Source organism: Thermothelomyces thermophilus, chromosome 5, assembly GCF_000226095.1.
Source record: "Thermothelomyces thermophilus ATCC 42464 chromosome 5, complete sequence".
NCBI lineage: Eukaryota > Fungi > Ascomycota > Sordariomycetes > Sordariales > Chaetomiaceae > Thermothelomyces > Thermothelomyces thermophilus.
In genome coordinates, this window is record NC_016476.1 from 3,123,615 (window position 1) to 3,147,284 (window position 23,670).

Genomic DNA, 23,670 nt, shown 5'->3' on the forward strand with positions numbered 1-23,670 from the left:
CCCAATGATCTGATTTTCATCTCAGCCACGGGTGCGAACGCTCTCCCGTCCGTCCGGTTGTGCCTGGTGGCGGGCCCAAGCGCGACAGTTGGCCCAATTCTTGGCGCACGTGAAGCTAGCCATGTGTAGACTCCGAATCAGATGAACTCCCACAGAACACCAATGCCACTGATGAACCACACTGCAACATCACGGAGCCGTATCCACTCCTTCCCCTATTACCGATGTTTCCAACCCTGGCATTCCCGACTCTGCGCCCGTTGAACCTCGGTCCTCATGACAAGTTGTGCCCTCCTAAATATGCTTCTCAACATTGCGGTGACGACAATCACGTTAATCATGAACTATTGTCACAGGGCCCTGTGCTGTTACGTTGGATCCAGCGCTCAGAATAGACGTCTTGCTCTTCGCTACAAAACCATGCTCGCGGGTTGTGTTCTGGTTCCAGTCCAGTCACATCCCCAATGATCTTAAGAGGAGGCGGAGCTAAAAAGAAGACCTCCAGACCTTGAGTGTCTCGCGCATCCCACCTCCGAAGCATCCACGCCAGTACTAGTTAAGCGGCCGAGCGCGAGGCGCAGTATTCCGGTTACGCTTGAAATTTGTGAGGGCGAATGTACGGGATAAAAAAAATTACGCCTAGCAAGCAGAGCGGCAAAATATATGACAAGAGTGGGATTCGAACCCACGCCCTTTCGGACCACGGAATCTACAGATAGATCTGGATTAAGGGTGAACCTTAACGTGGCGCCTTAGACCGCTCGGCCATCTTGCCTTATTATTATTTTGCATGACACTAAACTAGATTAAAGCATGTCGTAACCCGCCATTCATAACCTCTCCCAGTTCAAACAGGACCATCACATTGACGGGAGCTTCAGGATGAGAAATGAGATATACAAAAAAAACTTAAAGCGTATTATCCAAAATTCCAAGGTACGATGGAGTACACGATATCCAAGTCATGCGCCCCCAAACCCGCGTGTCAAAATCTCAGTGATATCGCACCCTGGGGCGAACCCGAGGTTGGCCATAAATTGGGGATCCGCATCCGCCGTATCGGTGTATTCGATCGATGAGAGATCATCGAGGAGGGCATCGACGTCAGGGCTCGGTCCAAGCCTAGTATGAGGAAACAGATGGTAGGATGAGGGCATGTCGCCGTGTGATGGGGCCGTTGCTGTCGACAACCCAGACATAGCAGCAACATCGCTCCCAGAGCGACGGGTAAGCGTGTCGCTACCCTGGGGTATGGTTAAGGGTTGGCCATGAGACTGAAGTTGGTAAATCTCTGGAAAGTTTTGGCCTGATAAAGAGTTGTAACTTTTGTTGGTGAGGTGTGATGGTAGTTGCTGTGGTCCTGTCGGGTTGCCGTAGAGGGGCGGCATCATGGCGGTGGGGTGAATCAACAAGGTGTTCCCCGACGCGGAAGACTGAGATAAACCCTGGGACAGTGTATCTTGCGTCTCCTGAGAAAGGAGATTTGAATGTGAGTCGCGAACGGTGGAGGATCGCCCTCCCCCAAAAGGTGTGCAGGAAAAGGTTGACAGCAGACGTCGCAGCAATTCTTGGCTCCGCTCATCACAGTGGGAGACGTAGTCGCCGTTCTCCAACGATGCAACACACGTGTGAAGAAATGGAGGCGTGGTTGATCGTCCGAATAGCCGCTGATACTGCACCAATGTGTCTTGAAGCAAGGGCAGAAGAGTCCCTGCGCGTTGGGGCTCGACGATTGCGCTGGCCCAAAGGTATGTCGCTCGAACCAAATATGGCGTGGGCACAGATATTGAACCACAGGCCGGGGAGAGAATAAAGTTGTTAAAAGGTAGGTTGGGGTCTATCACATGTTGCAGCTGAGTGACAAAGGCGCTCGATGAGCCCCTGGATACCGACCGCTGCGTCCTCGTCGACAATTCCTCTGCAAGAACCTTGATTATAGTGTAGAGTTGGTTGAAGGTGCTGAGGCGGAATGCAGGACTGCGCGATGAACAATAACCAGTATTCCCAAGCCCAAAACCATCACAAGGCGTCCATGGCTCCCATTGGTCATGCCCATTTTCAGACACTAGCTGCACGGCCGCGAGGTCTTGCGGCCTCAGATGGGGCGGTCTGCTGTATCGGACGGAAAGAATTGTGTCGATCATAAAGCAAGACATTAAGGCCAACCTGACTCTCGGGTCGCCTTGATCATGGGTGGCATGCCGAATCAAGTCGGAATCGAGAAGAATCCGAGTTGCGGAACCAACGAAGAGTCCGGCACTGGCCAACTTGCCCTGCCCCAGATTGACAAGACTAAGTATCAAGAAGGCCTGTGCATGGTGGATTTGAAACGGCCCATCTTCTGAGGGGAGGAGACCTCGAGCAGTATCATAGATCTCGCCTGGGGAGAGCTTAGACGGGTTTGAGTGATCTGACGATGTAGACTTCGAGCTCCCAATATCCTGAAAGGATGCCAGAGCCAACGCGGCCCAGAAAACAGCATGGACTGCAGAAAAAGAATCGCTTCGGTCGATTGAGAGCCCTTCGTCCGGATAAGCGTATGAAGCCTGGAATAGATCTTGCTTTTCGAGAATAGGTAACCAGGAATGCGTGTAGGATAAATATATATCAAGCAAGCGCCAGTGATTGGCGGGGAGCTTGATGCGCCCTGATGACGCTTGGGGGGATGTACGCATGCCATCCGATGGTACTTGTTTCCGCTCTTCCGCACTCGGAGGGCAGTGTTCGAGGTTTCTCCGTCGGAAATTTGACGTCTCCTGGATAGCAGAAGCAACGTCTAGCACAGCGGAATCTGGCTCGGCTCGTGCTGGAGCTTGATTGCCTTCGTTGTCACTTGCGTCCGCTGAGGGAGAAAGTGCGTGATGTTCCGGCGAAGGCGCCGATGCTTCACCTGATAAGATGCGGTCTATCCGTCTGTGGACCCGGCTGTTCCTCCACCTCTTTTGCAGACGGTCGGCCCCGCCGGGGTCCTGTCCTGCTAGAAACGGGGCCCCGTGGCCACCCTCGTGGGCGAAGAGGGCGCCGAGAGCCTCCTCGCTGCCGGGTACCTTCTCGAAAACCCAGCCAAGTGCAAGTTCAAGCGTTCGAATATAACCAGTTTGGACCCCCCTCTTCTTGGGGCTCACCTCATAGGTGCATGGTCGGCTCTGGGATATGCAAGGATGGCATTCGGGCTGTTTGCCATCGCATCTCTCGCGTGCCGCGCGGCACTGGTCGCAAGCTCTCGACACTCTCTGGCGTTTGACGGGGGCAGGTTGAACTGCGGAAGGTGGTGCCTCAGCCTGACCGAACGGGATGCCGTTCAGATGATTGGATGTTTCGGTTTCGACCGCCCTCCGCTTCGGTGGCATCGCGAAAAGAATGGCCAGGTCGGGATGCCGACACGGACAGACTCACACCAATGCCAGAGTCGCCGATGCACCATATCCGTCGGCCCAGACCATCCGTATCCGGTAGTACTGGATATTCCGTCCCGGAAGAAGCCAATGCCGCTGATCGGTTCACGGCTGTCGGAAGACGATCAAGGATCTAAACCCAGCATTGGGAGAAGTCTCCGTGAGGACCCACAAGACCCGATTTGCGGAGAGATTCTGGGGAAGTCGCCCAGCGCTCTGGATAGTGTCCACCCTGTCTGGCGTTCATTGGTCTGTGTGCGGCTCCCAAAGTTGCTTGGGCCGCGGCTTGACACCCGTTGCAAACCGAGGCTTGGCCACACTGGATGGAGATGGCTGAGCCTGCGTCGCCAACGTCGTCTAATGAATCGCTTCCTGGTTCGTAGTGGAGTGGTGCGAAATCGCAGGTGTTCGGGTGGAAAAGCGATTAAACGAGCGGGGAATCTGCGGGGTGAATGATTATCCTGCAAGGGGCCCCGCGCCCAAGGGGCTTGCGTCGAGTTGCTCCACCTCCAGCTGGCCCGGATAGAGCTGTCAACCGAACCTGCGTGCCTCAGGTGCCTGCTGCTCCGGGAATCCACATTCGTGCATCCACCTACCCCCAGCGAGCAGTCCTGACGATCCAGGCTTTGTGAATCGGGATGGCATGGTGCCCGATTCATGGTCTTTTCTTTGTGCGAAAACTGTGGCTGTTGCGGGAACCGTGCCCTTCGTTGTCCCCCAACTCGCTCCTCAGTTTCAAACTCTCGCCTGATGACCACCAGACTTCCACCGCTGGCCACGCGTGCGGTTGTCCCGAGAACCTAATCCATTGGACACGGGAAACACCTTACCGTACCTAATACTTTGCTGTGGATGCTCCCCGCTTCATTGGCAGTCACCGTACCTCGATCAAAAACGGTAACGGCACCATGAGCTCGCCCGTCGTTGCTGGGGTGAAGCGGTCTTACGCCACAATGGCCTCCTCCTCGGATGGCTCATCCCAAAGCACAAGTGCCGAACCACTTCCGGCGCCCCGGCCATTCTCCGCCGAGGGCAGAGACCCTGTTCGCCTACCGCCGCTCAATGCAAGCTCGGCCGTGTCCGCCGAGGCAGCTCTTCGAGGTAGGACTCCCGATCACCTCGCCGGCTTTCACCATGCCATGCTATCTCTGGCCCTTCCTCCTCTCAGTCCTCTGGCTAATGCTTTCCAGAATACCGTCCGGCCTATCAATTCCCGGCACGCAAACTCTCCAAGCCAGCAGCGGCTAGCTACGACCCGGACGCATCTATCATCATTGCTGGCATCCGTGGTGCTGGCAAGACCACATTGGCTGTCATTGCTTCCTCTGCCATGCACCGCAAGGTCGTCGATCTTGAAATGGCTTTTCGAGAAGTCGCAGGTTCTTCCAGTCCTGCCTACAAAAAGACACACGGCACCGCAGCTTGCCAAGCGCGTGAAGTCAGCATCCTGTACGACGTTCTTGAGAGGCATCGCAAAAATGCTGTCATTGTCTGTTCATGGATCGAAAAAGATATACAGTTAGCCCTCGAGAAGCTCCAGAGAGTCCATCCCGTTATCTACATCTTGCGTGACCCGAAAGCTATCCAGAGCCACCTGAGGATTGACAGCATTCAAAAAGCTCGCGACATCCTGGCTGCGAGCAGCACCTTCTTCAGGAAATGCACGCGTTATGAATTCTTCAACGTCTCGGAGGACTGCAGCATGCCTGACGAATTCACGAGCGAGCGGCCCCCCTCGCCCTCTGCGGACCTCGACAGGCCAACGGCACCATACCTGACGCTCAAGCGAGCCGAGAGGCACTTCCTTAAGTTTCTGTCTCTGATTCTACCAAGCGGGTCCATCCCATTCATCGAGTCTGCGTTCCCGCTAGCCGGTGTCCCTGCCGAAGAGAGACGGTTCACTTACGCCATCTCTGTACCTCTCTCCTCATTCACTCGGGGTGCTATCGACATCCAAGAGCTTGAAACTGGCGCCGATGCCATAGAGATCATTGTTGACGATCTTGTTGCCGAAGATGCCGGCCGTTTGCGATCTTCTGCCGAAATCCCGACGAACCGAGCCAGCGAAATAAGTCGAGCAGTAGCCCAGTTCAGACGAGACACCGTCATTCCCATATTCCTTCATGTGGTGTTTCCCGAAGCGGCACTGTCCGACGACTCATGGCGGTCCCTCTACTTGTCGTATGTGCAACATAGCCTGCGGCTTGTGCCCGAGTATGTTACTGTTGATCTAAGGCTTGACGGTCGCTTGCTTGCAGGCATCATTGGCTCAAAAGGGACTTGTAAAGTTGTGGGCAATCTTCAGTTACACGACTCAAACCCTCCCCAGTGGAAAGCCTCTTTCTGGCGGTCATACTATGAGAAGGCACAAGAGAACGGTTGCGATCTCGCAAGGTTCACGAAGAGGGCAACAAGCGTCACTGATAACCTGGATGTGCGGCTCGTCCACTATGCCGCGGAGTTGGCGCCGGGTCCGAGGTTGCCGCTCATTGTCTACAACACAGGAATACTTGGACGGACTTCGGCATGCTTCAATCAGGTCCTCACGTCGGTTGCGCCGCAAGGCTTGCGCGATGAGCATTCCGGAACTGCATCCGAGAACGCCGCTGTCCTGTATCCATCACTTACAGCTCGGGAGGCAACGCAAGCCCTGTACTCATCCTTCTACTACCATCCAATGAGGCTCTACGTCTTTGGGGCCAATGTGAGCTATAGTCTGTCGCCGGCAATGCATAACGCCGCTCTCAAGGCCTGTGGCATTCCGCATTACTACGAGCCTCACTCGACGAGCAACATCGCGAGTCTCCGAGAACTCGTTAATGACCCGCACTTTGCCGGTGCCTCTGTGGGACTGCCTTTCAAGGTCGAGATAATCAGCCTCACACATTCCCTAAGCAGGCATGCCAGAGCTATCGGTGCTGTCAACACTCTAATTCCTGTGAGGGAAACCAACCCGGATGGCAGTATTCCTGATGATGCCTTGCTGTCGAATGGAAGGAACTTGGCTGGCCCCGTGAAGGCGCTTTACGGGGAAAATACGGATTGGATTGGCATACGAGCATGTATCCGCCGCGGCCTCTCCCCAGCCAACGCTGTGCGGCCCAGCAGTTCTGGGCTTGTTGTTGGCGCCGGCGGAATGGCTCGAGCTGCTGTTTACGCGATGCTGCAGCTCGGAGTCAAGAACATTCTCATATTCAACCGAACGCTCGCCAACGCTGAAAAGCTCGTCTCGCATTTCGAGACACTATTATCGCGTAACGGACTGCCGTTGTTCAGCGCTAGTCCGGGATCAGAGGACAACGCAAGGTTCCACATCATCCGATCCCGCGATGACCCCTGGCCGAACGGATACAAACCTCCCACCATGATCGTCTCCTGCATACCAACGCATGGAATTGGTGGCAGCCCAGCACCAAATTTTACAGTTCCCCCCCATTGGCTGGAAAGTCCTACTGGGGGTGTTGTCCTCGAGCTTGAATACAAAACTCTAAACAGTCCCCTGATGGAGCAGGTCCGGAAAGAGGCACATCGGGGTTGGGTGGCAATGGATGGGTTGGATTTGCTTCCTGAGCAGGGCTTCGCTCAGTTTGAGCTTTTCACAGGACGTCGAGCGCCACGTCGCCTGATGAGACGGGAAGTTTTCAAGGCGTATCCTGATGATCACGGACGCTCCAACTTTGCGCGACTAGAGCCTCGACTTAACAACATAACCACGCAAGACTCGTGAACCTAAACAGGTGAACTTGCAAAACGCTATGCTGTCAACATCCCGGCACATGACACTCTTCAAAAGCCAAGTTGGAAGGTACTGAGGAGGCCTTGGCCCCACCACTCCCGCAAGCTGGCCTATCCATTTCCAATAAAGAAAGCACGGCATATTGTCCTCTCAAATCGTGACGACATGGCCCAGCAGCTTTGTTTCTAACACGATGCGGTTGAATTCTCCAGGCTGGTTATTCTTACGCAGATGCCTAGTTGACATTCCCGGGATCTAAGCTGCGCGTTCAGTATGCAAGGCGGGGGCTAGCCATCCAAGATAATAGTCACAGAGTACGATTGACCGTTGTGTCTACGGCATGTCTACTGTGTATGTACATACAGTCATTGTGGGTGCCCGAGGCTGACATTGACGCCGGCAGAGCATTCACCCTGACTGCCGGTTTAACTGCCCGTAGCGCTTCCCAGAGGTGGGGTTTCAGGGGTAGGGGTAGCAACTGTTCCTGCGCTACTTGCGGGGACCATGGATCGACGATGCTGGCTTTACCGAAACGATGTTTCGCTGTGTCTGATCCCATTCCATCAACGCTCTTACGCGTTGCTAGCCTTCCCCACGGTTCAACATTTTTCAAGCGGAGGCGAGTCGGCAATTTTGGTCCCGCACGAAAGCCATGTGGCAACCCCATGGAGAACCCCAGACGGGCAAGTGGGCCGTGACTTGGGGCCCCGAGGGTGGGTGCTGCACGATCGTTAGCTTAGTGAAAGCTGAAGTGTATTCGCACATGAAAGGCGGCTACTCCTATAAATGTGTCTTGAATCCTGGGGTGCCCGAAGAAGTTTCAGCTTCCCCAGACTCAACCCGCTCCCGTTTCCCCGTGGGGTACCATCCAATTACGCTCCGTTAGACAGCTCTCATCACTCACCAGGCCGAAATGACGCTCCTAGCGCTGAAGGAGGACCGGCCGACGCCAAAGGCCGTCTACAACTGGAGGGTTTACGCATGTGCCGCCGTCGCTTCGTTCGCCTCATGCATGATTGGGTACGACTCGGCTTTCATTGGCACCACGCTTGCTCTTCCGTCGTTCACCAAGGAGTTCGACTTCGCCTCCTATGACCCTGACGCCCTGGCTCTCCTGCAGGCCAACATTGTCTCGGTCTACCAGGCAGGGGCCTTCTTCGGCAGCTTGTTCGCCTATGGCACCAGTTACTTCCTCGGCAGGCGCAAGTCTCTGTTCGTCTTTGCTGGCGTGTTCCTCATCGGCGCCGGCATCATGCTTGCGGCAAGTTCAGAAAGGGGACTTGGCACCATCCTTGCCGGTCGAGTCCTGGCTGGCATCGGGGTTGGCGGGGCATCGAACATGGTACCCATCTACATCTCCGAGCTTGCGCCTCCCGCCGTTCGAGGCCGGCTCGTTGGCATCTACGAGCTGGGCTGGCAGATTGGCGGTCTTGTCGGGTTCTGGATCAACTACGGAGTGAACACGACTCTTGCTCCCACACGGTCTCAATGGCTCATACCCTTTGCAGTACAGCTCATTCCCGGTGGCCTTCTGTTCCTGGGTGTCCTCTGGATCAAGGAGTCTCCCAGGTGGCTGTTCTCAAAGGGTCGGAGGGACGAGGCCATGAAAAACCTTTGCTGGATACGTAACCTGGAGCCCACCGATCAATATATCCTAGAGGAGGTCCAGTACATCGACCAAGACCTTGAGAGGTTTGAGAGGGAGGTTGGGAAGGGTTTTTGGAAGCCGTTCCTTGCCCTCAAGCAGCGCAAGGTCCAATGGCGCTTCTTCCTCGGCGGCATGCTCTTCCTGTTTCAAAATGCCAGCGGTAAGCGCCCCTTTTTTGTATTGCTCGGTTGTCTAGGAGGGCGGCGGATGCTGACGCCGACAACAGGTATCAATTCGATCAACTACTACAGCCCCACGGTGTTCCGCAGCATTGGGATCACCGGCACAAATACCGGATTCTTGACGACAGGTCTGTTTGGCGTCGTCAAGACGGTATTGACGGTGCTCTGGCTGCTCTGGCTTGTTGATCACGTGGGCCGGCGCCGCATGCTCTTCATCGGTGCCGCGGGCGGTTCACTGTGCATGTGGTTCATCGGGGCTTACATCAAGATTGCCGACCCATCGTCGAACCAGGAAGGCGGTAGCATGTCCAGTGCTGGCATCGCTGCTATCTTCTTCTTCTACCTCTGGACAGCATTCTACACGCCATCCTGGAACGGAACGCCGTGGGTCATCAATTCCGAGATGTTTGACCAAAACACACGTTCCCTGGGACAGGCATCCGCGTCGGCCAACAACTGGTTTTGGAACTTTATCATCTCGCGGTTCACGCCGCAGATGTTCCTCAAGATGGAGTACGGCGTCTACTTCTTCTTTGCGTCTCTGATGCTACTCTCCATCATTTTCGTCTTCTATCTGATTCCGGAGACCAAGTCGATCCCGCTTGAGTCCATGGACCGCTTGTTTGAGATCAAGCCGGTGCGCAAGGCTAACAAAGTGCTGATGGAGGAGCTCGAGTCCCAGGGCTTGAGCGTGGCAGTCGATGATGCATCTCTTTGCACGGGCGAGAAGCCGAAGCAAAGCCATCTGGAAACAACTAAACATGTTTGAATATGTTATATGAGGCCTACGTGGCTTGAAGCGTGAATGGCGGATGGATTTGTTTTTATTTCTATTCATTAATCGAGGAGGGAGAAGGGGGAGGGGGAGTTTGTTTGGCAGGGGCCGCCGGCCAGGAGGCAGTTGGAGTTGGGTGGTATGCGAAGGTTCTGGAGTGATCTACGTGCTGCAGGGGTGTTCTAAAACACTGAAGTTGTCGCAGAGAAAGAACTTAATCATGTTTGGCTCTCTTCTTGTTCTTAAAGTATTTGAGGGTTTGAGTGAACCCTTGGGTCGAGTCGTCCAAGCCTTAAACTGCTAGCTTTCGTTCTAGGTCTAGTTGTTTATTACCCGAGTCCAGTGTAGGTTGAGATGGCCACACAGGCAGTCTCGTAAAGCACTCCACAAAGCAACAATGTAGGTGATTGATCTACCTTGACGTATATACACGCAAACGGCTTCGATTACCGGGAACATCACATGTGATGAGCTGCGGCGCCGAGGACTTGAAAACTCAAAATTTTGTACCTCAGATATCATCTATACACCGACAAAGCCCCTGAGGTACGATCAGGATGAGCCGGCCTTGTTTGAGATCTTAAAGTCTCACGGGAAGCATTTCTAGATCACGTTGTCGCACCAAAGGTTGACATCGGACCGGGGGAAATGTAATCCAAGGTATAGTATTTACTGTCTAGAGATTTGTGCTAACCTAGCGGCGATTGCTTTCTTCACCTGTGAAACTGGGAGTTCACTGCTGTCGCGACCCGTCCAGTACTTGTCCTATCCAGGTATGGTTAGATGGGTAAACAGCCAGGATAAACGAAGGAAGAGCCAGCTCACCTGCTCGATTCCCTGCCAAATCAGTGCCTCAGTCCCGAGAATAACCTGCCAGCCCTCGGACTCGGCTAGGGCACCAAGGGCGGTATAAGGCGAGGGGTTGTAGCACATCTCCAGGAGTGCGCCCTTCTTCTCCTTCCGCAACATAACCTCAATGATGCGCCTCAAGACCTTTTCGCCCTCTGACACAGGGGGAAAGTCTGGAATGCAGGAAACAATAGCTCCTGGACCCTCGAGTGCTTCTGCCTGCTCAACCGTCTCGACATGGACCAACCGAGCTCCGTAGGAACGCCTGCTGCACTCGGCTACAACGGCCGTGATCTCGCTCTTGTCGCGACTAACGACATAGATGCAAGTGGCCTTGAGCCATTTGTGGATAGCATAGATGGCGGACCGAGCGGCACCACCACCGCCGATGACCATGGCAGGGCGGTTCTCGTAGACAGAAGGGTCCGAGACATTCTGCACAAAGGATTCACGAATACCAATCACGTCGGTATTGGCACCGCAGAAAATACGGCGCCCATCTGGGAGATGTCGGAGAAAGAGGGTGTTGCAGGCGCCAACGTCGCGGCACTCTTCTGTGAGCTCATCTAGGTGAGGAATGATGGCAACTTTGTGCGGCATGGTGATGGAGGCTCCTATATAAGAGTTCATTTAGCAAGGCAAGCTCAGTTACTCATACACATGCGCTAAAACACACGCACATCTAGGTAGAAAGACATAGGAAGAAGGGGGGGGGGAATAGATGCTCAGGCACGCTGACAATATGGGCCCAAAAATGAGAGACATACCATAGAACTTGGGATGACGTATTAATCTCAGAAAGAGGTCCATATCCGTAGAATCAAGCCTGAGCTGCTCCCAATTCAGACCGAGCTCTCGATAGACAACATCGTGTAAAAGGGGTGACATGGAAGCCGTGAGCTTCTGACCAAAGAGAAGGCCATGCCTGTCAAGCTTGGCGATCTGTGAGTCTAAATCCGGTGCTACAGTCTGCTTGCGCTCTCTCGTAACTGTGGTCGTGGTTGACATCTTTGTCCAGACGTGCGTGTTGACGTTGACGACGGATGGATGATGAAGGATTAGTGTTATAGGCCAGATCAGGAATGAAATGCCTGGATAGGTAGGTAGTTGGTGGCAGGACAACCACAATATCCGCAATGGTCGGAGGGAGATGACTGAAACAAATATGCAGCCAACTTGGAGCTGATGAGACTACCAATAAAGAAGGGTCAATGGAGAATGTCGTCCCCGGGCCGAAGCGTGCATGGGATATACATTAAAGCCCCTCTCGCGCCTGCTGATCGTGCAGGCGGCACCCGGGACTTCGGCCGGAGAACGGTGGGGTTGATGGAGACGGGATAAGGGTGTCAGCGCGCTCCGGTTCGTCCGTGGACGCCCAGAAACCCGGTAGGCGGGTTGTCATTCATCAGCCTCCTGAGCGTGCCGGCGGGTGTGCGACATGGAACAAGATCCATCCAACCCTCTTCGCGATGCATAGAAACTTCCGGCGCAACACAGCGAAGGGTAAACAACAACATGCATCATGCTGTGCTCTGTATGCCGTAGGCGCAGTATAGCCTGTGCCTCTAAAGTACGTTCGCATACAGGAAGCCAGACGCCTGGTCATCCAATGAGAACATACACTACTGTATACGGATTAGGTATTGTCTGCTTGATAACAATCATTACCTTTGTCCCTCTGCTACGGAGTATACTTGGTAGAACATTAGAATACGGAATAGTTACGCTGAAAATGTTTCTCCCCGCCGCTCTTTCAAGACTAAGCGGATGCATTATCAATGTCGGCCTGCCATGGTTCGAACAGGCTTGGCTAAACATTTATCCAGGGTCTAATTGGCCAATGGCTAATGAACTTGTGCTTATGGTCAGTCACGTACGCCTCCTGACCCCGGTCCGAGATCCACCCGGACTTCAGGCCCCACCTACCTATATAGAACATCCGTACTCCATACACTACAGAGTACGTCCGTACGCAATACGATCAGGAAGCCATACCCCATCAAGCCTTTCATGGTCTTTTCTTCCAAAAGATTGGCACAGTACATGCCTTGGACGCGTCGGGTGTGCACTGGACGAGAGCGTACCGTGGCGGGTTGCAGCGCTTATCGGCGGGAAGAAGCATTACCCCGCCGCCATCTTCTTCCCACTTTGGCAGCCGCCCAGATCGGGGGCGCTCGCTTATCTTACTTTGTAGGGCCCAATCGCTCATCTGAATCAGCGCGTGCTCAAGTGTGATGCACGGAGCCTGCCGAGATGTGTGACGTTGCTATAGACCGCAGTCCGGAACGTACTTTGAGTACACCGCCAAACGCCGCCATCCGCGGGGAAAGCTGCCTGCATTCGAGAGTTTCGCTCAAGGAAGAAGCGGCATTCTCGATGCCGTACCTGCGTCGTGCGATGGAGAACAGCTCGCCAGCGCGCCTAGACATGTGTATATGTATGTATTATGTACACACGGCACCTACCTAGGGTCTATACGAAGTTCCTCCAGGTTGTAGGTTCCTTCTTAGTATATCGATTTACACCCGAAGGATTGCACTTACCCCTTCTAGTCCATGAAAGCACAGCCTGATTTTATAGGTGACCTCTTCACGAGTTACTCCGAGAATATCAGGTACCTACGTGACCTACCTAAGTGCCTGAGGAAGTTAAGTAACCTTAGGTACCTTAGTAAAGTAATAGATACCTTAGGTACTTAGGTAGCCACCTGACCTTAGGGATGATAGGCAGTTACCACCAACCATACCTCATTGAGACCCAGAGTCGAACCAATCCTCGTCATGGAGACCGACCGGCAGTGTACACACCTTGGCCGGGTATTGAGAGCCACCGACCGGCTTGTGCTCATGCATGCTGGGCATCTGCAGATCGAAAGGTACACGAGACACTGGAAAGGAACATGCGGCGCACTCGCCCGAGAACCGACCGGCTCTCCGCTCCGGGTCCCCCGGGCCTCGATGGGAGCTCCTTTCGGTTTTGGATTCTATTTAAGTTCCCCGGGTTCCTTCCAGAAATCATGCCCCTGGCACTGCAGGCTCCTGTGCCTTCCTTCCCCTTCCCGTTGATTGTCGCAGGCGCAGATAATTTTCTTTCTTTTTTTTTTTTTTTTTATTTCCTCGGGCTGCAAAGATCCTCGTCATTCTCCAGTTTAACCCAACCTCTACACTCGCCCACCCTACTCCCATCAGGTTATTCTATTCCCCCTTATCCCCTTTATATCCCCTTCTGCAGCGCCAGCAGATCGTACCCGATCGATCTTCTTAGAACATACACCATCAGGGCTCGCGAGCATTCATCCGCCATCCGCAGAACGGGAATTTTCCGGGGCCGCTGTCTCTCTCCTAATCCTCATACCAGTTCAATACTCTCCTGTAAAGGCCCGTCATGCCGTGCAAACTCGCCATCACGTCCATGTCGCTTGGCCGGTGCTATGCCGGCCATTCTTTTGCGACCAAGATGGACGCTGCCCACAAGTACGGGTATCAGGGCATTGAGCTCTTCCACGAAGACCTCGTCGATGTCGCTTATTCCTTGTCCTCTGAAACGCCGTCTCCCGAAGGACCATCGCAGGAGGCCCAGGCAGCAGCAGCTCGGCACATTCGGCGTCTGTGTCAGGCCAGAGGCATCGAGATCATCTGCCTCCAGCCCTTCAGCCACTACGACGGACTTCTCGATCGCGAGGAGCACGAGCGCCGCCTCGGCCAGCTCGAACTCTGGTTTACGCTCGCCCGGGAGCTGGGAACCGACATGATCCAGATACCCGCCAGCTTTCTCCCGGCTTCTCGCGTGACCGAGGACCTCAATCTGATTGTATCGGACCTGCAAATAGTCGCCGATATGGGACTGCGCCAGGACCCTCCCATTCGCTTCGCCTATGAAAGCCTCTGCTGGAGCACGCGCGTCGACACATGGGAGCTCTGCTGGGAAGTCGTCCAGCGGGTCGACCGTCCCAACTTTGGCATGTGTCTCGACACCTTCAACATCGCCGGCCGCATCTATGCAGACCCGACCGCCGCCTCGGGCCGGACTCCCGACGCCGAGGCCGCCGTGCGCCAGTCGATCGCCCGGATGATCGCACACGTCGATGTCAAGAAGGTGTTCTACGTCCAGGTTGTCGATGCCGAGCGCCTCAGCGAGCCTCTGGTCCCTGGCCATCCCTTCTACAACGCCGACCAGCCGCCGCGCATGAGCTGGTCCCGAAATTGCAGGCTGTTTTACGGAGAAGACGAGCGCGGCGCCTACCTTCCCGTCCGCGAGATTGCCCGGGCTTTCTTCCACGGTCTCGGCTTTGAGGGATGGGTCAGCCTGGAGCTGTTTCACCGCCGCATGGCTGACGAGGAGCCCCAAGTGCCCGAAGAGCTTGCCAGGAGGGGGGCCGCCTCATGGGTCAAGCTGCAGAAGGACATGAAGCTGAACGTGGATAAGCCAAAGTCATCCAAGACGACAAGGGTGTATGCATCGCTGTAGAGGACGATGATGCTCCTCGCCTCGTGCCACCAAGGTTGACGGGAACAAAGAGCGAAGGATGTCTTGGGGGTTAGACTTGTACACAGCGGCTGCCATCACATCGGACTTTGTAGATCCGCACACCAGGGCGATCTTCACTAATACGCAGATAATGATACCAGGACAAATTTGAAAATCACCAATAGTCTGTCCCGCCTTTCAGGTGGCTATGTAGTTTGTGTGGCGTGACAACAGGAAAAAGCATGCATGCGATGCGCGCTAGTGCTTTGCTCCGGAGTTATTCCCTTTCTCCTGCCTTCAGATGCCGAGCCGCAAACGCGATCGCGGCCGTGTACCCATACACTCCCAAGCCACAGATGACAGCCACCGCCTTGTCACTCAGATAGCTGTGCTTCCGGAACGGCTCCCGCGCATGTATGTTGGACACGTGGACCTCGACAAACGGGATGTCCACGGCCAGCAACGCATCTCGGATGGCCACGCTTGTGTGGGTCAGCGCGCCGGGGTTGATGACAATGGCTGACGGCTTTCGGAGCCTCTCCGTCCTGTCGTCCACTGCCGCCTCGGGCCCCCAGCCGGCGGCTCCCTGTATGCGGTCCACGATGGCACCCTCGTGGTTCGACTGAAATGTCTCGAGCTCGACGCCGAGCGAGGAAGCCTGATCGCGGGCGAGGGCCTCCACTTCGGCGAGGGTGGCGGAGCCGTAGATGTGCGGCTCGCGTTTGCCGAGGAGGTTGAGATTTGGGCCGTTGATGAGAAGAATGCGGGGAGTCATTGTTGTCGTGGTGCTAGCCGGCAATGGAGATTGTGTGCATGTCGGTTTCAATGGTCTGCAGAGAGAGAGAGAGGGGCCGCACTTGGTCTGAAGGATTCAACTGGGGTCCAAGCCGGGATTACCGTGAAGAAGTGATTGGGGAGGAAGGGGAGCCGGGATGGGAATTTCAATGGTTCAAAGTTCTGGCACAGAGTACTCCAAAAGCAAGATCAAGTTCGCTTAGGTAGCTCTGCTTCTCATATCCTGAATCTCGGCTTTGCAGACTCAGACACAGCTCTGACCTCAACTCAGCCCCCGACCAGAGGAGTCCGGCACCACGTGATTCCCTCTCCGTGGTTGTCAGATGGAAGTGGGTGCTTCTGTGCCTCGCCGCACTGCAAAGGTATCACCTATACGCAACCACATTTTACAACCGTCTTCGTGCCCCTCGGTTTCCCCTTTGGGAATCCTTCATCCGCAGCCAAACGGGCGTTTCTCCGGGACTGTGGGCCCCGCCGAGACGGCCCCACGCGGCTCTCCACTCGGCGGGTGAAGACTCTCCCGGACGGAAACCAGTTCGCACAAACGACAGACAGATTTTGCGATCGGCGCAGCGGCAGGCGGTCGGAACTCAGAACCATGCTCGGCCTGCATGCTTGATCTGAGGTCTCAGAGGTGACCCTGAGTCGATGCCGATTCGCCTCGTTCATGCTCGCCAAGAGGGCCACCGAAGACTTGCTCTGCGGATCTGGGGAAGATGCCGGGGGCCGTTTGGCGGCCCAGGAAGTAAGGTATGTAAAGTACGTCCGTACATACAAAGGTCCAGACTCTAGGAACAGCGGAATTCGCCCGCCGAGCTCGGCTTGCGGCGGCTCTTCTGGCACGGTGTCCTGGGAAAGCGAATGCTAGTCAGCTCCTTCCCTGTTCGCGTATGCCCCCCCCTTCCCTTCCCAACGCTGCCGCGAAGCTTGTAGCTCTCACTGAGAGGATGTTATCCTGTATCTACTTGCTAGCAGCAAGGTGCCACCTGCATTCGTAGATTGGTGGTTTGCCATAGGTCGGCACCAACCAACATGGCTACCAAGACCTTCACAGAACAAGAGCTCAACGACATTTACGCCTTCGCCGTCCAACTCGGCAAGGATGCCGGCAAGCTCCTCCTCGAGGCTGCTCGGTTGAGGTGGAACGGCGAGAACACGCCAGAGGCTGTCGAGAAAGATAGCTCGGTAGACATCGTGACAAAGACCGACGAAGGTCAGCCAGGAGGAGCCCCCGTTGCTAGTTGCCGGTTGCTTCTCGCAGAGCGCTAATCTTGCACCGGAGTAGACGTCGAGCTCTTCATCAAGACATCCATTAACCAGAAGTTCCCTGACCATGCGTATGTCGCTGTTACCGTCACCGTGTCTTCGCCCCACCGGTGACGACCGAACAATGTCCAGTGCTGACGACGATGCAAACTCCCAGTTTCGTCGGCGAGGAAAGCTACTCTAAAGGTGCATTCCGCGACTACCTGATCAGCGACTCGACACCCACCTGGTGCGTGGACCCGCTAGACGGGACGGTCAACTACACACACCTCTTCCCCATGTTCTGTGTCTCCATCGCCTTTCTGGTCGGCGGCAAGCCCGTCATCGGCGTCATCAATGCACCATTCCTCAACCAGCTCTTCACGGCGTGCGGCGGCCGCGGCGCGTGGCTCAACGAGACCCAGCGCCTGCCCCTGATCCGGAACCCGATACCCCCCATGCCGACCAATGCTCCCGCGGGCTGTGTCTTCTCGTGCGAGTGGGGCAAGGACAGGAAGGACACGCCCGGCGGCAACCTGCATCGGAAGGTGGAGAGCTTTCTCAACATGGCCGCCGAGGTTGGGGGGCGGGCGGGGAAAGGGGGTATGGTCCATGGCATACGGAGCTTGGGCAGGTAAGATGGCTGTTCATCATACCCCCCTTTTGCCCCCCTTGCCTGCTTCACCCCCGTGCCACTCTCTGTTCCAATCACGGCCCTCTGTTTCGCTGACATGCGAGCGACAAGTGCGACGATGGATCTAGCTTATACTGCAATGGGCGCCTTCGATATATGGTGGGAAGGAGGATGCTGGGAGTGGTTGGTACCCCAGCTTGATTGCCCCGAATAGAGCGCGGCGGCTGATGATGCATCAGGGACGTCGCTGCCGGCATCGCCATTCTCCAAGAAGCCGGAGGGTTAATAACAACAGCAAACCCCCCTGAGAACCCTTCGACGGCACAGATAGAGGATGTCGGATTAGGGAGTCGTCTCTACTTGGCTATCCGGTGAGTTCTGCCTTCCGGTAGTCTTTCCATCCACGGCTAAGCACTACCGCTTACCCTGAGGCAGTCCCGCAGGCTCGTCAAGCACCGAATCCGGGAGGCAAGGTCAGGAAAGGACTGTCAGGGAAGTTTGGCGGCGTGTGAGGGCTCTCGACTACAACCGGCCCGGTGCATAAGCGAGTGTGAGAAGGGAAGGTGCGATGCAGCCTTGCAGTTTGAAACTATGACTCCCAACATATATGCCATGGGCTGAGGAGAGGGAGATGGCGCACCGCGTAAGGTAAAGGGTGTCATGTGGTAGCACTCGTTTCAAACTAGCAGTGGTGCCGCCCAGAACCAGTTCGGCTCGAAAACCAAACGAGGGGACATCGTCAACCAAGTAATACCCAAATAACGTGACTTCCTATTCAAGTAGTCAAGGGAGGCACCTTGGGCCATTACGCAAGTACTAGACAGAACCTAACTATCGCTCCGAATCGGTAGCGGTTGTCAAGGTTGCCTGGATTGACAATCCATCCATCACCGTGCTCAATCAGCCGCTTTTGCAGCATCCTCAAAACACTGATTACGAGATTGCTGCAGGCACCAGCGTGGGCTTGACCGCAGACATACGAAGAAGCATACAACAGTTCATCCTACGGTCGGTCAGTGGCAGTCGCAGGTTCGTCGACAAGCCACTTTGCAGTTGAACCAGACTGCTTCCAATCGAGACTCTGGGGCGGATCCTCTTGGGCCCGGGGCATCCAGGTCAATAGAGTGAGTTATGCTGAGACATGTGTGGTTGCACTCTGCAGCCCGGGCGAGTTGGAGTCGCGCGGCACCGGCAAGCCGTGTACACAGTAAATGCAATGGCGTCGCACCGGGCACACAGACGACAACTTAATCCAAGCCCGGGAAGGCTACGGTCTTCCCTTGGGCACCCTTACCCTTCTTCCGCTTTTTCTTGGATTGTTTCTTGGGACGCTCGTTATCGCTGTCGCTGTCGTCCCCTTCCGAATCATCGTCACTATCCGCGGACCGCTTGATCGCGGTGGCTTCGTGCTCCTCCCCCTCCTCGTCCTCGTTACCCTGAATGCCCGATTCTGCCCAGACCTTGACCGTCCTGCCCCCGCCGCTGATGAGGCGGTTCTGGTAGTCAAAGGTCAAGGCAGCGACGCCCTCGATTTCATCGTGCTTCAGCACGGCCTGCACTTCGCGCTGCTTCAGGTCGACGATGGCCATGCTGCCGTCACCCACGCCAACAACTACCTTTTTCCCCCAGCCGAGCTCGTCGGGCACACGCACAATGGCGTCCAGGCTGTCACCGTCCTTCTTGCTCTTCCCGCCCGCGACGTAGATGCGCTCCTGCTGGTCGTCCCAGGCACCGCGGTCCCAGAGCGTCAAGACGCCACCGCCCGTGCCGACAGCCACGACGGCGTTGTCGCGCATGCGCTTGGGCCCGAGACCCGTGGGGATGATGGTGGAGCAGAGCAGTTCGTCCTCCTGGTCCTCCGACGTGGCCACAATGCCGGCCCTGAGATCCGTGACGGCGAGGGTGGTGCCTCCCGTCGACACCCACTGTTTTGGGAACCCGGACGTGCTCTCGGCCGAGGGGGGCAGCGGCGTTATGCTCGAGATGTAGTCGGCGTGCGGCACGTGCTTGCGCACCGGCTTCGGGTTCAGGCTCCCGTTCTCGCGAAGGTCGAAGATGTAGAGGCCGCCCGAGTCGGTGCCGAGGAGGAGGGTCTTGGGGGAGAGGACGTGGAGAATGGCCGGGCAGTCGGTCGTGTTGGTGGCGCTGTTGCGGGGAGGCAGGCCGATCTTGGAGATGACGATGCCGGTTTCGGGGGAGAAGTGCTTGACGACCGAGTCGGTTCCGGCCGAGTAGAGAGCTGATTGCGGCCAATTGTCAATACTGCGCCTCTTGCTGAATGCCAACAGCCGCCATCCCACCCACCTTGTCCGTCATGGCTATAAGCCAAGTACCGGCAGCTTCCCTTATGCCGATGGGTGCTCCACACGCTCTTAATCAGGCCCTTGCCGCTATTCGAGCTGCTGGTCCCATCGTCCTCGTCGCTTGGCAACCGGAAGCTCTCGACACGACCGCTGGACAGGCCGACGGTAAGAAGTGGCTCAGAGGGGTGCAACACCTGGGTAAAGAGGTCCGCCGAGAGCGGGAGCGTGCAAAGATTCTCCAGCATGGCGAGAATGTCCTTGGTTGGATTCCTAATAAATCGATGGTGGGTCGAAACTCTCAACTCATTCCATCGACTTTGAGTCCCGTTCGCAATCAATCAGTCCGGGAGGGAAGAATTGGCAGACGCAGCTCGGCTTGGGTCGTCGATGCGAACGGGAGCTTGAAATTTGGCCAGCCAATCGCCAGAAGTTTTCAATTCTACGGAGTATATGGAATGAATTGGACCTTACCGACTTTGTACTGGTGCGTTCCGCTAATATACATACATTACATGACTTATGTACATACAAGTACGAAGTACGGAGTATGTATGTACGGATTACATACTTCCGATCTAAGATTGGTGGGAAGTATTGCTGCGTTTTACTCTGTACATTTCATACATACATACAAACACTACATGCACAATCCCCACACGTATCTACCCGTCGCCTTGAGCTCTGTTATAGTACTCCGTAGTCTGGTCGTGCTGCAGCAGCGATGAATCAGAAGGTGGGGCTGGCATCGCGTTCCTGGTGAAGAAGCACCCCGCCACCATTCACCTTGGTTGAATGCAACTCGGGGGGTTACTTAAAGATCCCCTGCCTCGGGCAGGTAGGGACTTTTGGAGCATGGGCCTATACATGAATCTACAACATCACGTCATGGCAAGGAAAAGAAGCTCAATGTAGCGCGGAATTTAAATAGGCCCATCGTTTCTTGCTTTTCGAGATCGAACTTCTCTTGGACTTTGTTTCTCGATTGGTCGTTTGTTGCAAGGAACTTATACTTACCTCCAACCGAAGATGGCAGCATTGCGGCTGTTCTGGTTACTACTCTGCTTCTTCTCACTTAGCATGGCCGTCAAGTCGAAGCCGAAGCGGGACCTGCGATGCCTCATGTATTTTACCGGGTAGGGACAAGATCCCTCACGCACCATGCTCCCGGCGATGGACTGACCATTTCGTCATCAACACAGTCAGCACCCAGTGGCACCCCCCGTTGAGAAGCTCCGACATGTAACGCACGTCGCCGTGGCTTTCATGAGCCCTGGTCTCTTCAACGAGCCCGGACGGACCGAGTGGCCATTGTTCACCACCGTCGATGACGTCCGGGCCAAGTTCCCGGAGAAGACCAAGGTTTTGGTGGCCATTGGTGGCTGGGGAGACACGATCGGCTTCTCCGTCGCTGCTCTGAATGACGAAACGCGAAAGACGTTTGCCGAGAATGTGGCCAGCATGGTCGCAGCCACGGGTGCGGATGGGGTTGACATTGACTGGGAATATCCGGGGTAAGAGCCGCGCCGGTCCACGGATTGCTCTCGCAACGGGAGACGCTATACTGACTCGCGGTGGCAGGGGTAACGGCGAGGATTACAAGAAGGTGCCTAATTCAGCCAAGGCCTGGGAGATTGGTGCCTACCCTCTCCTTTTCGCAGAGCTGCGCGCCGCCCTCGGGCCTCACAAGATCGTCTCGGCCGCGGTGCCCGGCCTGAAGCGGGACATGCTTGCCTTCACCCGCGAGACGGTGCCCCGAATCATGCGCCATGTGGACTTCTTGAATGTCATGACGTACGATCTCATGAACCGCCGCGACGTGGTGACCAAGCACCACACCGGGGTGGAGCTGAGCCTCGAGGCCGTCGACGCCTACGTCTCTGCCGGCGCTGCGCCCCAGAGACTCAATTTGGGGTTTGCCTTTTATACCAGGTACTTCAAGACGGAACACGACGCCTGCGCGCTCGCCTCGCCGATAGGCTGCCCGACGTTGCTGCTCGAAGACCCGGAGACGGGCGAAGATCTCGGCCGCAGCGGGGCGTTCTCGTGGCACGATTCGGTGCCGGATGAAGTGGCCGAGTCATTTGCGCGGGCGCTGGATCACGGCGTCTACGACGAGGAGGGGGGCGGATACTACTATTGGGATGCCATGGAGGATTTCTGGTGGACGTTTGACACGCCCGACGCCATCGAGCGCAAGTTTCCTCGGATACTAGGTAAGCGGCGGTTGGGAGGAGTCTTTGCTTGGGGAATCGGCGAAGACGCACCTCTGTTCAAACACTTTGCAGCACTCAATGACGAGTTGGAGAGATACCTGGAAGGCAAGGACGAGCTGTGAAGAGAGGAAAGGTCTCGCCTCGAGACTACTGCCACACCTCGACTCCTTGACTGCCCGCGTTGCACGCAGCGAGTGACGAGCATGAGGAGCCCTACATTAGGTTCAGCGAGCCGTGGCCGGTGCGGGGAGGATGCGCTGGCCTCTTTGGAGTAGCTAGGAGTCTCGTCAACTTCCTTTCCAGGAGACTTTGACTCGCGCTCACGGAGCCGGTCCATACCAATCTCCGTCCTGCCATTGTGCACATGGGGCGTGCGGCTGTGAACGCTGCCGAGACGAGCATGATATCTCAGGAGAGGTCCACAGTGCTGAAAGCCACAGTATATCTATTTTTCCTTTCTTCCTTTTCCAGCCTGGAGGGGCTGCCTGTCGACGGCGTACTTGATGGGTAGCACGAATCTTCAACTGATCCGCATCTACAAATGACCGTGTTAAGTTGGTGACAACGAACAACAATTGTGTTGTGAAGTGTGTCGGATCTGCATGTTCGGTGGTGAGGACTCGGGCTACATTGGCCATGCCATCCCTGTTCCTCGTTCTAAGAAGCGGAATAGTATGCTCAAACTTGTGTGCCGAACAACGTCTATGACTGTGATGTCTGAGGTGTTTGGGGCCATCTAGGCCGGAGTTGGTACACCACGATCCCCTGTTGGTTCAGCAGGACACACCGCGCCCCCAACAAACATAGCTGTGTGCGAGGATGTGTGTGGGAGGGGAGAAGATTAACTCTGCTCGTCGACAAGTTGATCAATATTCTTGTCACTGCTGCCAACACATTGTATGTTAGCTTGTCCGGGACCACTCTTGGCCAGTGACGGACAAATGCCCTGGCTGAGGATCTAGATCCAGGGGCCACTGAGCAATTAGGGAATGAGCGGCCTCACGAGAATGGAAAGCTCTCAACGGCCATTATATGCAACTAGTAGAGCACTAGCAACGAGATGGGCTTTTCCCTGCCACCGGACCACAAATAAGCTCGAGGACCGCAGCGTACGCCAGGTCATACATTCCAACGGCTGCGGGTACGGTAGGGAGTTGGTGACATCGGCCGTTCAAGTCAGTCTTATTCTCACCTGGTGGCGAAGTATCTTCGGTCTCACGCATGACCAACTGCGTTGTGAAAGGAAGGTACTGTGCGTCTTTTTCCTTCAACGCCCTAACCTCTCCTCGGAGGTGGTTCGAGCATGTCATCATGTGCGAGGCGGCTGACCGGGCTGGTCTGAACGTTTCCGAACATGTGGGTACATTTGAAATGGTCTGATGATGCACCACCTTAGCACCAGAGCAGGAAGGGCGCAGTTCACTAATC

General features: G+C 55.6%; 9 protein-coding genes and 1 non-coding gene across 10 annotated transcripts; 5 read left to right on the top strand and 5 right to left on the bottom strand.

Annotated features, from left to right (window-relative positions):
• Positions 1 to 664: 664 nt before the first annotated feature.
• Positions 665 to 775, bottom strand: MYCTH_t152. Its single transcript has one exon. It is a non-coding gene; the product is annotated as a tRNA-Leu (tRNA).
• A 187-nt stretch (positions 776 to 962) lies between these two features.
• Positions 963 to 3,350, bottom strand: MYCTH_2067244 (uncharacterized protein; the record flags this gene model as incomplete). Its single annotated transcript, XM_003665346.1, has 1 exon — positions 963 to 3,350. The coding sequence occupies one exon, from the start codon at positions 3,348 to 3,350 to the stop codon at positions 963 to 965; it is 2,388 nt and encodes a 795-aa protein (XP_003665394.1).
• An 829-nt stretch (positions 3,351 to 4,179) lies between these two features.
• Positions 4,180 to 7,280, top strand: MYCTH_2309051 (uncharacterized protein). Its single transcript, XM_003665347.1, has 2 exons — positions 4,180 to 4,496; positions 4,586 to 7,280. Exons 1-2 carry the CDS (start codon positions 4,304 to 4,306, stop codon positions 7,120 to 7,122), a joined length of 2,730 nt encoding a protein of 909 aa, XP_003665395.1. The 5' UTR covers positions 4,180 to 4,303; the 3' UTR covers positions 7,123 to 7,280.
• A 641-nt stretch (positions 7,281 to 7,921) lies between these two features.
• MYCTH_2309054 (uncharacterized protein) lies at positions 7,922 to 9,892 on the top strand. The gene is made up of 2 exons (XM_003665348.1): positions 7,922 to 8,939; positions 9,006 to 9,892. Exons 1-2 carry the CDS (start codon positions 8,045 to 8,047, stop codon positions 9,728 to 9,730), a joined length of 1,620 nt encoding a protein of 539 aa, XP_003665396.1. The 5' UTR covers positions 7,922 to 8,044; the 3' UTR covers positions 9,731 to 9,892.
• Positions 9,893 to 10,264: 372 nt separating this feature from the next.
• Positions 10,265 to 11,883, bottom strand: MYCTH_2309055 (uncharacterized protein). Its single transcript, XM_003665349.1, has 3 exons — positions 11,353 to 11,883; positions 10,562 to 11,199; positions 10,265 to 10,501 (listed from the first exon to the last, which is right to left on the bottom strand). The coding sequence occupies exons 1-3, from the start codon at positions 11,591 to 11,593 to the stop codon at positions 10,406 to 10,408; spliced, it is 975 nt and encodes a 324-aa protein (XP_003665397.1). The 5' UTR covers positions 11,594 to 11,883; the 3' UTR covers positions 10,265 to 10,405.
• A 1,987-nt stretch (positions 11,884 to 13,870) lies between these two features.
• Positions 13,871 to 15,191, top strand: MYCTH_2309056 (uncharacterized protein). The gene has a single exon (XM_003665350.1). It carries the CDS (start codon positions 13,970 to 13,972, stop codon positions 15,050 to 15,052), a length of 1,083 nt encoding a protein of 360 aa, XP_003665398.1. The 5' UTR covers positions 13,871 to 13,969; the 3' UTR covers positions 15,053 to 15,191.
• On the bottom strand, positions 15,192 to 15,976 carry MYCTH_2309057 (uncharacterized protein). Its single transcript, XM_003665351.1, has one exon. It carries the CDS (start codon positions 15,825 to 15,827, stop codon positions 15,330 to 15,332), a length of 498 nt encoding a protein of 165 aa, XP_003665399.1. The 5' UTR covers positions 15,828 to 15,976; the 3' UTR covers positions 15,192 to 15,329.
• A 903-nt stretch (positions 15,977 to 16,879) lies between these two features.
• On the top strand, positions 16,880 to 18,270 carry MYCTH_2067418 (uncharacterized protein; the record flags this gene model as incomplete). Its single annotated transcript, XM_003665352.1, has 6 exons — positions 16,880 to 17,060; positions 17,130 to 17,184; positions 17,271 to 17,726; positions 17,838 to 17,909; positions 17,966 to 18,097; positions 18,162 to 18,270. 6 exons carry the CDS (start codon positions 16,880 to 16,882, stop codon positions 18,268 to 18,270), a joined length of 1,005 nt encoding a protein of 334 aa, XP_003665400.1.
• Positions 18,271 to 18,475: 205 nt separating this feature from the next.
• MYCTH_2309058 (uncharacterized protein) lies at positions 18,476 to 20,455 on the bottom strand. Its single transcript, XM_003665353.1, has 2 exons — positions 20,031 to 20,455; positions 18,476 to 19,965 (listed from the first exon to the last, which is right to left on the bottom strand). The coding sequence occupies exons 1-2, from the start codon at positions 20,272 to 20,274 to the stop codon at positions 18,974 to 18,976; spliced, it is 1,236 nt and encodes a 411-aa protein (XP_003665401.1). The 5' UTR covers positions 20,275 to 20,455; the 3' UTR covers positions 18,476 to 18,973.
• Positions 20,456 to 21,055: 600 nt separating this feature from the next.
• On the top strand, positions 21,056 to 22,364 carry MYCTH_54618 (glycoside hydrolase family 18 protein; the record flags this gene model as incomplete). Its single annotated transcript, XM_003665354.1, has 3 exons — positions 21,056 to 21,162; positions 21,229 to 21,540; positions 21,608 to 22,364. 3 exons carry the CDS (start codon positions 21,056 to 21,058, stop codon positions 22,362 to 22,364), a joined length of 1,176 nt encoding a protein of 391 aa, XP_003665402.1.
• Between the last annotated feature and the right edge of the window lie 1,306 nt (positions 22,365 to 23,670).

What these genes read in the sequence shown, in the direction of transcription:
- MYCTH_2309051 (XM_003665347.1), top strand. Translation starts at nt 4,304, where the DNA reads ATGAGCTCGCCCGTCGTTGCTGGGGTGAAGCGGTCTTACGCCACAATG. An exon ending in CGCCGAGGCAGCTCTTCGAG is followed by an intron (nt 4,497 to 4,585) that starts GTAGGACTCCCG and finishes AATGCTTTCCAG; the next exon opens with AATACCGTCCGGCCTATCAA.
- MYCTH_2309054 (XM_003665348.1), top strand. Translation starts at nt 8,045, where the DNA reads ATGACGCTCCTAGCGCTGAAGGAGGACCGGCCGACGCCAAAGGCCGTC. An exon ending in CCTGTTTCAAAATGCCAGCG is followed by an intron (nt 8,940 to 9,005) that starts GTAAGCGCCCCT and finishes CGCCGACAACAG; the next exon opens with GTATCAATTCGATCAACTAC.
- MYCTH_2309055 (XM_003665349.1), bottom strand. Translation starts at nt 11,593, where the DNA reads ATGTCAACCACGACCACAGTTACGAGAGAGCGCAAGCAGACTGTAGCA. An exon ending in ACGTCATCCCAAGTTCTATG is followed by an intron (nt 11,200 to 11,352) that starts GTATGTCTCTCA and finishes ACTCTTATATAG; the next exon opens with GAGCCTCCATCACCATGCCG. An exon ending in TTTGGCAGGGAATCGAGCAG is followed by an intron (nt 10,502 to 10,561) that starts GTGAGCTGGCTC and finishes ATACCTGGATAG; the next exon opens with GACAAGTACTGGACGGGTCG.
- MYCTH_2309056 (XM_003665350.1), top strand. Translation starts at nt 13,970, where the DNA reads ATGCCGTGCAAACTCGCCATCACGTCCATGTCGCTTGGCCGGTGCTAT.
- MYCTH_2309057 (XM_003665351.1), bottom strand. Translation starts at nt 15,827, where the DNA reads ATGACTCCCCGCATTCTTCTCATCAACGGCCCAAATCTCAACCTCCTC.
- MYCTH_2309058 (XM_003665353.1), bottom strand. Translation starts at nt 20,274, where the DNA reads ATGCTGGAGAATCTTTGCACGCTCCCGCTCTCGGCGGACCTCTTTACC. An exon ending in TTATAGCCATGACGGACAAG is followed by an intron (nt 19,966 to 20,030) that starts GTGGGTGGGATG and finishes GGCCGCAATCAG; the next exon opens with CTCTCTACTCGGCCGGAACC.